General features: G+C 40.7%; 1 protein-coding gene across 1 annotated transcript in view; it reads right to left on the reverse strand.

Annotated features, from left to right (window-relative positions):
• The window catches only part of LOC306849926 (voltage-dependent calcium channel subunit alpha-2/delta-3-like), a gene marked incomplete at both ends in the record, with an annotated part of 224,934 nt that overhangs the window by 45,138 nt on the left and 162,667 nt on the right, over positions 1–17,129 (reverse strand). The window contains one exon of the mRNA XM_079385309.1: positions 61–182. Coding sequence (XP_079241435.1) covers positions 61–182 — 122 coding nt within the window. The remainder of the gene's footprint in view (positions 1–60; positions 183–17,129) is intronic.

Genomic DNA, 17,129 nt, shown 5'->3' on the forward strand with positions numbered 1-17,129 from the left:
GAAATGAAACTGGCTGTTTTGTGTGTGTGTGTGTGTGTGTGTGTGTGTGTGTATAATCACCTGTGCCAAAAGGAAGGGAGTAGATAAAGGTTCCAGGCACCTGCTCAGCAGCCCTTTTGTACCACAGAGGAAAATGATCAGCACTGAACACCACCTCCTTATCCTCTCCAGTCAGGAAGTCTCTTACAACACACACAACACACAATATTCATTATTACAAGCTGTTATACAATGGATATTAAGCTAATAATATTTGCATTCTAGAAGCTAAATCTAGGTTTACATTTGGGTAACACTTATTGTAGTGTCCTTGTGACACAAATTACTCAAAACAGCAGTTAGTTTTGTAGCCAGTGTTGGGGAAGCTACCAATAGTTTGTCTAACATATAGTTTGTCTAGCTACAATACTATTACTACTACTACTACTACTAAAAACGTTAACAGACAAGCTAATATTTAAAGAAAAAGTTCAGTTTTATGTCAGTCATATCAATGTTTTATTACATACTGACACTATGAGAACTCTTTCCAGGAGTGACTCGGTGAAGGCTAACATGAGCATAATTCAAGCCAATTTGTATATTTATATAATTTCATATAGTAAATCAATATCACACAAAGAGTGCCGTTTTTCTCCAAAAATCAGCATGATTACAAATAGATTTTTTTTATTTTTTATAACAGTTCAGTAAACAAGAAGTTAATTAAGAGACTTGCGTTTTAGACACCGTATTGCCTGTTTTTGCTCTATTTCGACAACAAAAATAATTCCAAACGCAGCCACAGCACTGTTTTGTATCTCTGAGCAACATGATGGTGTTTAGTTCCTGAATGAATCAACTGTTTAAATGATTCGGTTCAATCGCAATGACTCACTTATTAACAGTGACTTGATGACACTTACTGGCGGTTTTAATTTCACATTTAAAGTATATTTAAATTTTTTTAAATATAATTTCAAATGAGTATTCTACATTTTATGTCTTATATATCACAACATTATTTCTGCATTTGTAATTGCAAGTTAAATGCATTCATGTCCTGCATTAAACAGTGTCTAAATACGTCTAAATGCCACTTCAGATGAAGCTTCTGTGTTTCTATAGCATTTCAAAGATGAATTTTGTTAATACTGCTTTCATTTGCCTGGTAACAACCCAAATGTCTTATCATTCTAAATAACTGATTCCTTTAATTAAAATCAACTAATTTGAGATTTATAGGCCTATCCCAGTGGTGTCAAGCTCAGTTCCATCCCATTTTTGCGTCCCTCCCACTGTTAAAAAGTAACTAAGTAATTTTGGTAACACTTTATTTTATGGTTACATCTATTAGTTGCTTATTAGCATGCATATTACTAGAATATTAGCCATGTAGTAGTGCTAATTAAGCACATATTAATGCCTTATTCTACATCCCTAATCCTACCCAATACCTAAATTTAACAACTACCGTAAGCAGCAAATTAAGAATTTATTGAGGGAAAAGTTGTAGTTAATAGTTAACAAGTGTTAGCTATTCTAAAGTGTGACCGTAATTTTTACTCTGAGTACATTTTAAATGAGCTACTTTTTACTTTTACTTGAGTAGATTTTTAGACTGGTAATTTTACTTGTACTTTAGTAAAATGTAATTACGGTAATGGTACTTTTACTTGAGTAAAATATGTTTGTACTCTTTCCACCTCTGGGTTTCAGATATGAAAACAGGCTTCTTAGGAAATGTTTACTCAATAAAATCATGGCACAGTGGCTTCATTTGTTATGATGTCTTGAGTAGGGGCGCTGTTATGGTTTTTGGGCCCCCTGTACAGCATAGCCCCCCTAAATCACATTTTGGGGCCGGGGGTGTCCCCGCTTGGTGGAAATCATGTTCAGGTGAACATTGGACCCCCTCTATTCAGGACCCTTGGAATCATCCTAGGCAGGGCAAGGCAAGTTTATTTCATACTCAAAGGTAATTCAAAGAGTTTTAAATAAAAATTTATTAAAATAATCATAAAATTATTCACAACAAAATAATAATAAAAATTTGAAAATTATTTAAAAATTATTTAAAATGAGATAAAACAGTTAAGAATAATAATAATAAAAAAGAATATACATTAAATACAATGCAGTCATTTGGACATAGCCTTATTCGTAGCCTATTTCTTTCAATATTATAATTCAGACGCCAGGTAGATTTTTAATCTACCAAATATATATTTTTAGAATTTAAATTAACACTTTCTAACCCAGGATAACTCAAACCACCAGTTACACACACAAAACAAATCAACACAAAGTAAAAGAATCATGCCATTCAACGGTGTAGCTGAGAAAACGTAACTGATATGTTGTTCACTTACAACAAAACAATTTTCAAAGCTTTGACATGACTACTGAAACTAAGGTCTGACTCCAGAATCACAAAAAGAATCTAGTTTCACTCCGCCTGCCTGGACTACTGTCAGTACAGAATAAGTACAGCCAGAGAACAGCAGACTGCCTAAGTTTCCTTTTTGTTAATAAACTATTTGTATTTGCCTGTCTTTGCCCTTGGGTCCTCCTTTATCCTGTGACAACTGAATCTGGTGAAACATGTTCTCTTCTCGCGCAGGAAGCATTTTCCTCAATAGGTGCAAGTGCTTGTCACCCAGCCATCTGAACTGCAAGTGCCCAATAGGAAATTCACAAATGGGATTTGTTGCCTTGACACAGACTAGGGAAAAGCAAGCCTTGTCTATTGTGTGTCTGTCACAGTTTAGTTCTGTTTTAGTTGTTTTTGTCCTATGACCTAGTTTACCTTGTGTTCCTGTTTTTAATTAGATAATTTGCACACCTGTGTTGGTTTTGAGTTGATTACCCAGTGTATTTCTAGCACTCTGTATCTTTGGTTTGTGTTCGGTCTCGTTACTTTATGGTTGTGTGATACTGTGTTCGCTGTGTTTATTAAAAGTGTTTTGAGATTATCTCTCTTCTGGTCATGCTCTCTCTTCCAACACACGCTGTGACAGAAGACCGAACCTAAACTGACTATGAAGGACAGAAGACGCTACGGCACCCAAAGGCTGGACAACGACATTTCCTTCGTCATGCCCCACAGAGATCTGTGCTAGAGTATAAGGAGCTACATTAACTTCACACTGTGGATGAAAGGATCCGCATTCACGGTTGACGAAGCAGATGTCGAGGATTACATCAGTGTCCAGCCCCAACGTGCAGACTTCTGGCAGCCGTGGCCCAGAACCCAGCTAGTCGTCATCTCCGCGCAACACTCATTGTAAGCCTCAGCCCACCATAGACACGGAGTCTGTCTTCTTCACTGGCTTCATCCAGCCCTTGTCTTCTGTCTTCACTGTTTCTCTCCAGCCCCGAATCTTCTGTTTCCCAGTCAGTTTCCTGTCTCTCCTCTGGTTCCGTCCAGCCCTAAACCTTCTGTGTTTCCACTGGTTCTGTCCAGCCCTAAACCTTCTGTGTCTCCGCTGGTTCTGTCCAGTCCTAAACCTTCTGTGTCTCCGCTGGTTCTGTCCAGTCCTAAACATTCTGTGTCTCTGCTGGTTCCGCTCAGCCCCAAACCTTCTGTGTTTTCTATGTGCCCCTCCAACCCTGACCCTCCTAAGTCCCTCAAACTCCCACCCTCCTCACCTTCCCATTCTAGTTTTGTCTTTGACTCCATCCTTTCACCTCTTTTACCTGCCACGTCCTCATCAGCCGTCATCTCCACCATGGACTGTTACTCTACATGCTCCGCCAGTCTTCCTTATCCCTCTGGCACCTCTTTGGACTAGCATCCATCTACCTCCACCTTCTATGCCAGAAAAGCACTCAACCTTGTCTCCACTGCCACCTGTCATCCCCTCAGCCTGCCATGACCTATTTGGGTTTGTATCGGGTCTTCCAGTCTCAAGCTCCTCTCAGGTATGAGGATCCCCTGTCTCTGCCTCCAACCACTGGATGCTTGACTCCTCCTCGACCCTGCGACCCATCGACTCCACCTTGGCTCCAAGCTCCCTCGTCTCCACTGTGGCCCATCATCCCACTGGCTCCACCGGGCTCCCTCGTCACTCCAGATCCACCTTGGTCAGTCATTGACCACCCGCCGCCTCAGGATTCCACTCCAACGTGGTCTTCCAGAACCATGTCTTCACCTCGGTCATGGGAGCTTGCTGCTACGGGATCCTCTGTGTCGCCCAGGCTCGGTGTTTGCTTGGGTCTCCATCGCCGGTGTCATCGAAGGAGCTCAAATCCCTGGTTCCACCTCCCAGGCCTTCAAGTTTTCAAGTAATCCGGAAGACTTTGGATGGTTCATATATAATTGATTACACTCTGAGCTAAAAATCTGCAGGGCAGAATGTTAGCCTTCCAAAGAACAAGCCTTGGCACAGGGTTAATTCCTTGGTGATTCTAATTACCCTGATGACTAGAACACACTCTTTCACGTGTTGGGTGTAGCACAGTGTGGTAGGCATATTATTCCCTTAGCACCAGCTACTGACACAGCATCAAAGTGACTTGAAAGGGATTAAACTTTCAACATAAACATAACCTTGTTCCCCTCATAGGAGAGAAGGAGAAGCTGCCTATAGTTGCTGCACAACCGATAACTCACTGTTTAGAGAGTATGGTAACACTTGGAGTGGATTGTCAAACATCATCTGCACTGACACTATGTTAAACAGCTTCAGAGATCACTCAAGGATAGAGTTTCCATAATGTCAGCTACCTGTGCAGCATTTTTTTCCCTTCTTTCAGGGAAGAACTACCAGTTACTAAGAAAAATTAGCTAACTACATTGAAGCTACTCAAGGAAGCAACATCTTAAAAATATAACAAGTTGATTATATAGTTTACAATATAGCAGATGATATAATTTAATAATAGCTGTAGTTGTCTGGGATAAAAACAATGATGGTTTTTGAATGAAATTCATCATTTTGGACTGATGAATTTACATTAAGGCAGCGGCTATTTGCACTAAGTGTAAATAGCAACAGATGCTATTTACACTAAGTGCAAATAGCATATTTTCTTCATATATTGAGTGTAAATTATCATTTTACTTCAAATTATTAAATGGATGCCATCTTATTGGGACATTTAAGCCCAACCTACACCTACTCTTACCCTACCCTTAATTTCATTTTCAACTTTTTGATTATTTCTTAAATTTTTATTGTAAATAAATGCCTTTCCGATGCGATATGAGATTTGAAAAGGAAGAAAAAAAAGTTTGGCAAAACTTTCTAACTCGGGTCGATCGCATCAAAAAGCACACTCCTTACATCTCCGCCACTGAAACTGATACAAAATAAGTGTCTCTTTTTAGTGTTGACTAACCCACGCACTAAATCACACGTTGGTGGGCAGAGTTAGTGTAAATAGCCTTTGCCAACAAGGCGGGGTATTTGCACTTAGTGTAAATAGACTGTAACGAGGGAGTCCACTGAAGGCGAGTGTAGTATGAACCCAAGTGCAGTTTATTTACAAAGTGAATAAACATAATCCAAACATGATCCAAACAGATGCAGACTTGACTTGAGACAGACTTGACATGAACAGGCTTGACGTGGCATGAACAAACTAAACTCACCAACAGCAGGTTACAACGATAATACACGACCAGGCACAATTGCACTAACTAGCAAACTTATACAAAACTATGAGGGTCACATGACAAGGACAACCAATCAGAACATGACACATAGAACAAAGGAACCAATAGCAATGAAACATGAGGGCAAGGGAAGCATGACAAAACAGGAACCATGACCAAACTTCAAAATAAAACACATGAAAACATGAACAAGAACCAAAACCCAAAACAGACCTTACATAGACACTCCATTACAAAGACACACCAATTTATTATTTTTACATGTACTATTTTTTTACACAGATTTATATGTATGCTAACTTATATATATTTATAAAATTCTAATTTATACTAAGATTACAAATGAAAGAGAGGACCATTTAAGATTAAATGGATTCATTTGAATGAATCTGAATTTCCTACATTACATATGAAAGGGAGGCCATTGTTGTAAAAAAAATAGCTTGTTACTGAAAAAGCTACACTATTTTCAAAGCAGCAGAGGCACTCTCACACTACTGAAGTTTTTTTAGTCAAGTTAGCAATATTGTTGCTTTTCATTTGTTACTCCACCAACACTGGCATTTACAGTCTCTTGCAAAACATTTATTATACATTAGTAGGGCTGCCCCCTAATAGTCTACTAACCGTTAGTCGATCAGAAGAGGTTTGGTCGACCAGAATTTTATTAGTCACTTAGTCACAGAAAAAAAAAAATCCACTGGCAAAGTTAAGCAGTACGTGAAGAACAGATCGTAAAAGGCTGATCTATGGTAATACAGTACATCCAAACGCTCTCCTATCATCCATTGACCTCAAATATGGCTTATTATCTGAAATATGTAAGCATTAGCAACTTTAAGCGGCCACTCAATCTCATGTTAACCTAGAGAAATGTGCGGTATTGTGTCTGTGCGGAATGTGGAGCTGAACAGTAGCGCTCACTGCAGGACAGATGGAGGCACCGGTGCGCTCACTTGCTCTTTTGCACATACACATAAGAGTATTACACCTTTTGAATCTGTAAAGACTCTACGTTTATTTGTGTGCACTCACAATAACAACAAAACATGGTTCTTTTGTAAAATAATGAAAGCAAACTGGATTCGCTTTCCATCTCAGTCTCTGTGAACATGAGCATGAAACTGTGAAACTCTGTGTACATTTGCCTTATAGATATGAAAAATAAAAATCTATAAAGAGCGAAATGTCTACTTTTAAATGAACCTATTCAAATGGAAAACAAATATTCTCCGATAATCCGTATGAAACATGCATACAGGCGCATCCCTACTGCGGAGATGACGAGTCAGATTCACTGACTTCATCTCTTAATCTAAAACCAAAGAAAGCACTGGTATATTAATACATTTTTTAAATGTTTATGCAGCCTCCTTACTGTTCTTCCCTGACACATTCATAATCATTACTTCTGCCGCTGCGCTGTGGCGAGTGTTGGAAAGGTTACTTTGGAAATGTAATAAGTTACAGATTACTTACCCTGTTTAAAATGTAATAAGTAGTGCAACTTTTCAATTACTTTATTAAAGTAATGTAACATTACATTTGATTACTTTTCTAAATTTCTAACATTTTCAAATCATTTTGAAACATTTAAAGCAGGCAGGGTTAACCTTACAGTAGTGCTCAACACTGATTACTGTCAAAATCCTTCATCGCTTGAATTAAGATTTCATTCAATTACGTAAGGGATAATGTACATCTTTATTTTGCGATAGCAACTGGCTTGATGTACATTATCCCACTTATTTCATGGCTGCTTGCCACAAAAGTAAATAATTAGACACAACACTGACCTGAATTGAAATATTTGAAAGCAAAGCTTCGATGAAGAAAGCAGTTGCTAGCAAGCAGCAAGTTCAAACTAGACAGGGATACGGTTTAATTACACAACATTTCACCACATAAATAATTGAGTACTAATACTTACAGTACTAGTTTGTTAGTTATTTTATAATCCATTACAGTGTACAAAACAAAATGGCAGCAGCTGCATTCTAAGAGACCTCCTGCCAGCTAAGACGCCGCTTTCACCGCGCTCCAGCCCTGCAGAAGCCCTGGTCTGTTCGCTGCCGCCATCCGGTTAGTGCTATAAAAATGCATATTTCTCGGCGTTGTTGCAAATGCCGCAACAGCGAGTATGGCTCGTGCAGGGAATCCTGCACGATGCAGAAGAGCAATGAGCGCACACCGCCTATCTGGGTCTCGCCCACGCACTGACTGCGCGCTTACAGAGACGGAATGCTCGTTCGAGTATGAGTCTCGCTCTCCCGCTCGATGTCCGCCTCTGTGGAGGCAGCTCCGCTCTCCCGTTTCTCCTCTCTCAGCAAAGCTCGGAGAATGAAACATCAGAACCACGGAGCATCCTGCAGCGCTCTGATCCGCCGGTGTTCACACGTGAGAATCAGAGCTCCTCCTTCATTGAGCGGCTCTATTCTCTTTGGCGGACCGGAGTGGAAAGCTATGTGTGTGCGTCACTGAGACGGCGCTCACACAGGCAGCCTGCTTTCACCGAAAGCCGGGCTTTGCCCTGATTGCTCGCGGTCTTCTATGTAGCAGGCCCCTCCTCCCCCGCTTCTCTTCTCCCAGTCACCTCGGAGACAGGAACAGCAGCTCGCGAGGCTGAGCAATCAGGTTTGAGTGATTTTTCGTGCCGGCATAGCCCCGTGTGTTTCACTCTGCATACAGCGCTTGATCTGCCAGCGCATGTGGATTAGCGCCTCTCATTACATTGAGTGGCTCAATCCTTCTGCGCGCATTGTAAAATGCTGCGCTGGGCGGCCCCCCCCTCTCACGTTTATTTTCTCCCAGTCACCTCGGAGAAGGAGACGGATAAAAAAAAAAAAAAGGCTTGAGTGATTTTTCGCGCCGGCATAGCCCCGCATTTTTCACTCTGCATACAGTCTTTGATCTGCCAGTGTGTTTACACTAAGGATTAGCGCCTCTTGCGGCTCTTTGATCTGCCAGCGCTACTTTCATTATGAAAGCGTCAGTCTGTCCCTGCCGCCTCACGGCCCCTTTCTTCAATGAATGTGGCCACGCCTCCCCTGCTCTAGTGTTTCTACTCTCCCAGTTATCTCGGGGAAGAAACTGCAAGCTCCAGGGTTCGAGCGATCAAGCTTGAGTGAATTTATGCCAGCGCAGCCCCGTGTTTCACTCTTTGATCTCGGCTCGCCTTCTTTAGTGAAGATGGCCCCTCCCCTCATCCACTACGATGGCAATGAGTTTGTGGTAATACTGTTGTGAACACTGGGCCCTTTCAAAAAGCACCCACACAACTGATCGCTGTTATAGCAAGGAAATAAAACACAAACATTTTCAAAAGAGAGCACATTCCTCTCCCTCTTATCACGAGCTTCAGGTCCCCGCTAGGCGGCTTGCCACTCGAAACAAATTCAACCCCTGACCACACGGGCCGAGGCCTGGCAGGCCATCCCCGGAGTGTCAGAGTGGGATACAAGGATAATAGAACGAGGCTATGGGTTTCCTCTTCCTCCTCTCACTTTTACGAAGTGCATGGACGCGGCTCTTTCCCCTCTCAGGCAGATGGGAATCCGCATTCTCAATTACCTCGACGACTGGCTCATTCTGGCCCAGTAAGAGGTACAACTACTCTCACACAGAGAACTCCTCCTCAGCCAACTAGAATGCCTGGGGCTCAGGGTCAATTTTGCCAAGAGCGCGCTGTTTCCCAGCCGACGGGTGTCGTTTCTGGGAACAGTTTTGGACTCAGCTCAGATGAGAGCTGTGCTAGCGCCGGAACGCGCTCTGGCCATTCAAAAGCTCGCAGCCTCCTTCCAGAGTGGCACCGCTCACCCCGTCAAAGCGTTTCAGAGGATGCTGGGCCTCATGGCAGCAGCATCGCCTGCTACAGTTGGGCCTGCTTCACATGCGGCCCCTTCAGCGCTGGTTGAAACCACGGGTTCCGCCCCACGCATGGCGACACGGTCGCCTACACATCAGGGTGAGCTAGGCCTGTGTAACGGCCCTGGCCCCCTGGAAGAACCCATGATGGTTTAGAAAGGGTGTGACCATAGGGATGGTCTGCAGCAGGAAAGTTGTCACAACAGACGCCTCCAAGATGGGTTGGGGGGCGCTGTGCGAAGGCAAACCGACCTTTGGCCTTTGGTCGAAGGCGGAGCGGAACCTCCACATCAACTGCTTAGAAATGCTAGCAGTGTGTCGAGCCTGCCAGTTTTTCCTGCCAAAGGAACGACATGTGCTGATCCGCTCAGACAACATGTCAGTGGTGTCCTACGTAAATCACCAGGGAGGTCTCTCCTCGAAGCGCCTCTTCCTTATGGTAGAGCGACTTCTGGAGTGGGCTCAGCTCAACTTGCGCTCGCTGAGAGCAGCAAAATTGCCGGGCAGATTGAACCAAGGAGCGGATATGTTATCACGGGGCAACGTCCCCTCAGAAGAGTGGATGCTCCATCCGCAGACGGTTCGAATGATCTGGAGAATCTTTGGCAAGGCCGAAGTAGACCTTTTCGTCTCCAAAGACAACTCTCACTGCCCAGCCTATTATTCGAAGGTCAAGGACGCGTTGGCCCACGACTGGCCCAACCTCCTCCTTTATGCATTCCCTCCGATCGCTCTGATTCCTCAGGTCATCAGGCGAATCAGGGATCAACGACACAAGGTTTTGTTGGTGGCCCCCCTGTGGGAGAACCAGCCTTGGATGTTAGAGCTGACCCAGCTGCTAACCGCAGCCCCCTGGCCCGTGCCCCTGAGACGAGACCTCCTCTCTCAGGCGAACGGTTTATTGTGGCACCCTCGTCCCGAACTGTGGGCGCTTCACCTCTGGCCGCTCAACGGGAGCCTACCAGCCTCCCAGTACGAGTGGAGTATCGATAGGGAACGTACTCGGTTACTATCGTAACCTCGGTTCCCTGAGATACGGAACGAGTGCTGCGTACTTTGCCGTGCCAGGTAGCTGCACGACTCAGTCGTCGCTTCAGTCGAAGTAAACCTGAGGATCCTCGTCGCCATAGGCTCGCGCAGCTCCGCTGCCGACACATTGGTTCGTTTTTAACACACTGCACGAACCAATGATCGTGCAGTTTCACTGCGTGATTGAATAAGGCTTCAGTAAAGGAGAAAAAAGGCTTTTTCCCATAGCGTCTTTAGCAAGACGCAGTACTCGTTCCGTATCTCAGGGAACCGAAGTTACGATAGTAACCGAGTACGATTTACCTTTTTGGCAGATTGCCATATTTGTATAGTTTGTATAACCACAGTTGTACTACAAATACACGTTTTTAACTACAATAGCCATGTTTTTTTTGTTTGTTGTTGTTTTATTTATGTACCATGGTTAATTGTCATAAGGAGCAAGCACTGTTGTGTTTTTTGGGGTGTTTATAGGTAAAAAAATATTTTTAAATCGGTAGGCAAGTTTAAATGAATCCAAATTAAATGAATTTAAATGAGTCTTTTGATTAACAGAATCGCAAAATTTGAGTGAGATTAATAAAAATCCACACATTCGCGGGTAGTGTTGTATCTCAGGGTTTGTTATACTTTGGTAATCGACCTAATGAACACAGTAATATCATGCACGGACATTTCAGGCCTCGCATTTGGAGCTAAAACATGGACTCCTCTGAGCATCACTGTTCTTACTGCAGTTTTTGTGTGCGCGCTGACAGCGTCCGGTATTTTATGAAAGATGTACCTCAGATGAAGGTAAGTGTGAATATATAAAACAATTTTAAATAAAATGTTTAAAAGAACATAACATTAAAATTTGTTAGATGTTGTAATATTTTTAAATTGTATTTCTAGCATGATGTTGTTTCGAGCCGTTTGTTACCGCTTCAGTTGCTCCGTTGCTGCGCACGCTGATTTTCTGAGAGATTTACCTCAGACGAAGGTCAGTACGCATACATATAACCATTCAAATAACATGTTATATCATTTATTTCTAATTGTATTTCTAGCCCGGTGTTGTTTCGAGCTGTTTGTTCCCGCTTCAGCTGCTCCGTTGCTGCGGGCGCTGATTTTCTGAGAGATTTAACATTACCTCAGATGAAGGTCAGTATGCACACATAATACATAAAACCATTTAAATAACATGTTAACATATCAGACATAACATGTTATATCATTTCTTTCAAACTGTATTTCTAGCCGGTGTTTCGAGCCATTTGTTCCCGCTTCAGCGGCCTTCAGTCAGCACGAGGTGACAGCCGTCAAGTGTTTTCACAGAGATTTATGTCAGAAGAAAGTAAGGGAGAATTTACAGAAACGTTTTAAATAGTCTATTTACCAAAACATAATATTAAGTGTTTTAATGTATATCTTTATATTTGAGTGGGTTTATGTTCTAAAATTAGTCTAGCTATCATGGTAAGCTGCTAAGTTAACTAATAACTTTTTTACATTTTAAAAAGTTAAAAAAGTTTTAATGTACAAACCCGATTCCAAAAAAGTTGGGACACTGTACAAATTGTGAATAAAAACAGAATGCAATGATGTGGAAGTTTCAAATTTCAATATTTTATTCAGAATACAACATAGATGACATATCAAATGTTTAAACTGAGAAAATGTATCATTTTAAGGGAAAAATAAGTTTATTTTAAATTTCATGGCATCAACACATCTCAAAAAAGTTGGGACAAGGCCATGTTTACCACTGTGTGGCATCCCCTCTTCTTTTTATAACAGTCTGCAAATGTCTGGGGACTGAGGAGACAAGTTGCTCAAGTTTAGGAATAGGAATGTCGTCCCATTCTTGTCTAATACAGGCTTCTAGTTGCTCAACTGTCTTATGTCTTCTTTGTCGCATCTTCCTCTTTATGATGCGCCAAATGTTTTCTATGGGTGAAAGATCTGGACTGCAGGCTGGCCATTTGAGAACATGCACTCATGCAACCCCATACCATCAGAGATGCAGGCTTCTGAACTGAGCGCTGATAACAACTTGGGTTGTCCTTGTCCTCTTTAGTCTGGATGACATGGCGTCCCAATTTTGATTCGTCTGACCACAGAACAGTTTTCCACTTTGCCACAGTCCATTTTAAATAAGCCTTGGCCCAGAGAAAACGCCTGCGCTTCTGGATCATGTTTAGATATGGCTTCTTTTTTGACCTATAGCGTTTTAGCTGGCAACAGCAAATGGCACGGTGGATTGTGTTCGCCGACAATGTTTTCTGGAAGTATTCCTGAGCCCATGTTGTGATTTCCATTACAGTAGCATTCCTGTATGTGATGCAGTGCCGTCTAAGGGCCCGAAGATCACGGGCATCCAGTATGGTTTTCCGGCCTTGACCCTTACGCACAGAGATCGTTCCAGATTCTCTGAATCTTTGGATGATATTATGCACTGTAGATGATGAAAACTTCAAACTCTTTGCAATTTTTCTCTGAGAAACTCCTTTCTGATATTGCTCCACTATTTTTCGCCGCAGCATTGGGGGAATTGGTGATCCTCTTGCCATCTTGACTTCTGAGAGACACTGCCACTCTGAGAAGCTCTTTTTATACCCAGTCATGTTGCCAATTGACCTAATAAGTTGCAAATTGGTCCTCCAGCTGTTCCTTATATGGACATTTAACTTTTCCGACCTCTTATTGCTACCTGTCCCAACTTTTTGGGAATGTGTAGCTCTCATGAAATCCAAAATGAGCCAATATTTGGCATGACATTTCAAAATGTCTCACTTTCAACATTTGATATGTTATCTATATTCTATTGTGAATAAAAGAATAAAAGTTTATAAGATTTGTAAATTATTGCATTCCTTTTTTATTCGTAATTTGTACAGTGTCCCAACTTTTTTGGAATCGGGTTTGTATTAATTAATGTTAGTTTAGCTAGCGTGCTTTAGTTGTTAACATATTCCCCATTGACAAATCTGCCGACACATTCTCTTGAACTGTTTTCAGAGGACCCAAACACTGCAGCCGACTTTGGATTCACCTGAGACAGCCTTGAAGAAGAAATGGTGTGTCCTAGCAACATAATTTGTTAACATATCATAATTTTCAAAGTGCAGCATAAATTTAACTTTTGTTCATGCCAGTGTTTTAGTTTAAGTGTAGAAATCTAGAATGTATTTTATTTTATTATGATGTGATTTAATGTATAATATATATTAGAGTTGCACGATACCGGTAATGTTACTACGGTAGTATCGCGATACTAAAGCTTAAAAATACCCGCGGTGCTATTGCATTTTTAAAACGGTAGTATCGTCCATTCGGTAGTACCGCAAGATAAGTTGTTTGCACGGCAGGAACACTGCTTAAAATGTTCATTTGAACATGCATGCCAGCAGAAACATTACAAGTTGATTGCCAGATGCCTTTCTGCTGTGCTCTGTGTAGTAAAGGCTGTGTACAGGCTACGCTTTATGTGGTATTGAGTGTTTCCCGACGCTTCAGTTCAGTTTGCAATGAGAAGTTGCTCTTGCACATCGTTGTTCATGCTGCAGTTTATCAGAAGAAAGGGTCTGATTCAGACTGTCTGATGTCATTTTAAAAATCAGCAGCTCAAGCATCACTTATTCAACATCATAATATTACAAGAAAGTATTCTCACAGTTTTATTCATTTGACCACTTCTAGAACAGGTGTAATAGTTTGTTTCTAGAAGCATCTTTGCGATCACGAATGCAATTCCATTCATCAACATAGCGTCTTTGCACTTGGTTCTTAGCAATCATTATATATTTTATTTTATTCATTTATAATGTTATGTTTTAATATACATGCTATTCTATTATTTTCCAAACATATTTCTATATTCAGAATTTTGTATTTTAAACATTAATCTCATAACATTATTTATGCAATTATAAATACAGTCTAAATGTATAAATGCCACATCTAAATGTCACTTCATGCAGCTTCTGTGCAGTGCTAAGATGAGTTTTGTTTAGATCATTTCATGGATAACAATAGCCAGTCATTCATTCACATTAATTACAGTAACTATTCAGAGACAAATATTGTCTGTTTTATTTTACATCTATTTAGTTTTGATTCATTTTGTAGAATTAAATTTTAAATGAACACAATACTGCATGGTATCGTGATACTTCAGCTGGTATAGTATCGTAAGGTATTTTTATGGTATCGTTACAACCCTAATATATATTATATTTTAGGTCAGCCAATGCTGCCATTCTTCTGGAAAACTGCTCTTCAAAGAACAGTCATCAATCAGGTAATTTGCACACAGAAATATTTTTTGAATACCATTCAATTACCCAGGTTATCTTCTATTTTATTCAGTTACTAAATCTGCAAGATAGCACTTTGACTAGCTTAGATTTTCTTTCCTATTCTTAATGAAGTAGGCCTAGTGACTGTATTGCACACGATGTAGACAGCATTTGAAAGAAGTTTATCATGAATAATTGTTACATAAAACACAAAATAAAATAGGCCTACAAGAAAACATTTTTATCCATCCCACAGTCTTGTAAGTCCATGAACTGATCATCTTTTTTCCATAATATTTGTATATTATTATTATTGGTTATATTTTTATATTCATTGTTATTTTTTTCCCTCTTCATTTCGATCTCTTTACTTAACGTTCTGAATAGTTTTGTAAATAATAGCCTGCTGTAAATGCTTGACATGCCAATAAGCTTTGATTATACTATATGACTTACGGGAATTTTTACTGGAAGTGCAGTTTAAAGATTGAATTTAACATATATTTCAGGTAATTAATAGATTATAATTATAAATAATGTAGTGTTTTGTTGATGAATTAATCATTTGCCTAGTATCATTGTAAATGAAAACACAGCACACTAATTTATCATCACGTACTGGTGTAAATATAATCATAAAGTCAAAACTTTGTTGGCATAATTGTCAGGTGTTTACAGTTTTTGCACTGCTAGCATAATTATGCAATACTAGCATAATTATACAGAACATTAATTAGGTAAAGTGATACACGAATTGAGAGGGTAAATACGCATATATAACAATAAATGTAAAAATATAGCCCTAACCAGTTAATATAATAATATTATTATATTACAGTTTAATAATAATAATAGTAATAATATACATTTAATATTAATAATAATATACAATTAAATAAAAAGACACAATCAGTTAATGGATTTACAAGACTGTGGGATGGATAAAAATGTTTTATCCATCTCTGATAATCCCAGGTTTCTATGGTCAGGCAGGTTCTCAACATAGGATCTCGAGGCCACGACAAAACTGTCCAGAACACGACAGAAACATCAGAGCCAGTGGCAAATGTCAGAAAGACTAGCCAAGGTTATGCTCCTCTCTTTGGGATACATGAGCACGAGTGCCCGGTGATCACCTGGAGCTCACGGCTCCGAAACCTAGGCTAGTCCTTCTGACATTAGCCGCTGGCTCTGATGTCTCTGTAGTGGATAAACATAAGATATAATTCGTTTTGGGTAAATCTAACAGGTAATCTTTAGTCTATGGTACAGCTCCGGGTATCCACATACAGCGACAATGATTTTGTCCTCTATTGTTGTTTTGGATTTCTGCCTCCGCTCGTAATCACGTCACTACTAGAGCAAGCTCCATTTTGGTTAATGTGGCGCGAATATCCGCCAAAATTCAGATTTTTGCGCGATTAGCCCGAAACGCTCAATTCGCGCCGCAGGATGTCTATTCGCATCTTTGCATTGAGTTAACATGTAAATCACTCGTGCTTAACGCTTCATTCGCGTCTGGTGTGAACGCACCATTACAGTTTGTTCACACCAGACGCAACTTGTGTGAATAAATCGTGCTAATCGCTCGTAGTTGGACGCTTGAATATTTTGCCGCTTCATTCACTCGTGAAATTCGCTTCAAAACAGACTCGTTGTGAAATGGCTGACATGGATTTTGTTGAGAGGGTAGTTGCACTTTATGTGCTATGGAAACACTGGACGCGTGTATTTCAGCTGAGAATGTAGTTGTTTAAAACTCAAATCTGTGGTTTATTTATAAAAACAGCGGCTATTTGAAAATGTGCTTCGCCGATTTCGGAGCCGTGAGCTCCAGGAGATCACCAGGCGCTTTTGTTCATGTATCCCGAAGAGAGGAGCATAACCTCGGCTAGTCCTTCTGACATTTGCCGCTGGCTCTGATGGCATTTTTGTGTAGAAGGCCAGTAGCATTTTAAAATATATTAAGTGCACAGTAATTTACAGATGTTTACTGAGATATATGATTGGCCGTTTATGGAGATTTCACTGCTTGTGAACAGGATGATATGTGGATTTACCGGTGAGTGTGTCAACATCTCTGTCTGTGTCTGGGGGTTTATCACGTTAGTGAGCGAACTGGAAAACTGCCGCACACAAAAGAGTCCGTTTCTGTCCATGTCAAGAAATCAGAAATGCCAGGGCACTTGCACTGAAACTGCCGGAAACGTGCCGTTTACGGGTTTGTGCGCTGACGTGCACAGTCCGGAAATGAGCATTTTCACGCAGTGGTTTGTATGAAACGAGAGAGCGAATCCACGATACCAGGATGACAGAATTAAGAAATTGTACACATAATATTGAATTAAGTTTTAATC

This window comes from Barbus barbus, assembly GCF_936440315.1.
Source record: "Barbus barbus genome assembly, chromosome: 29".
In the NCBI taxonomy this organism is placed as follows: domain Eukaryota; kingdom Metazoa; phylum Chordata; class Actinopteri; order Cypriniformes; family Cyprinidae; genus Barbus; species Barbus barbus.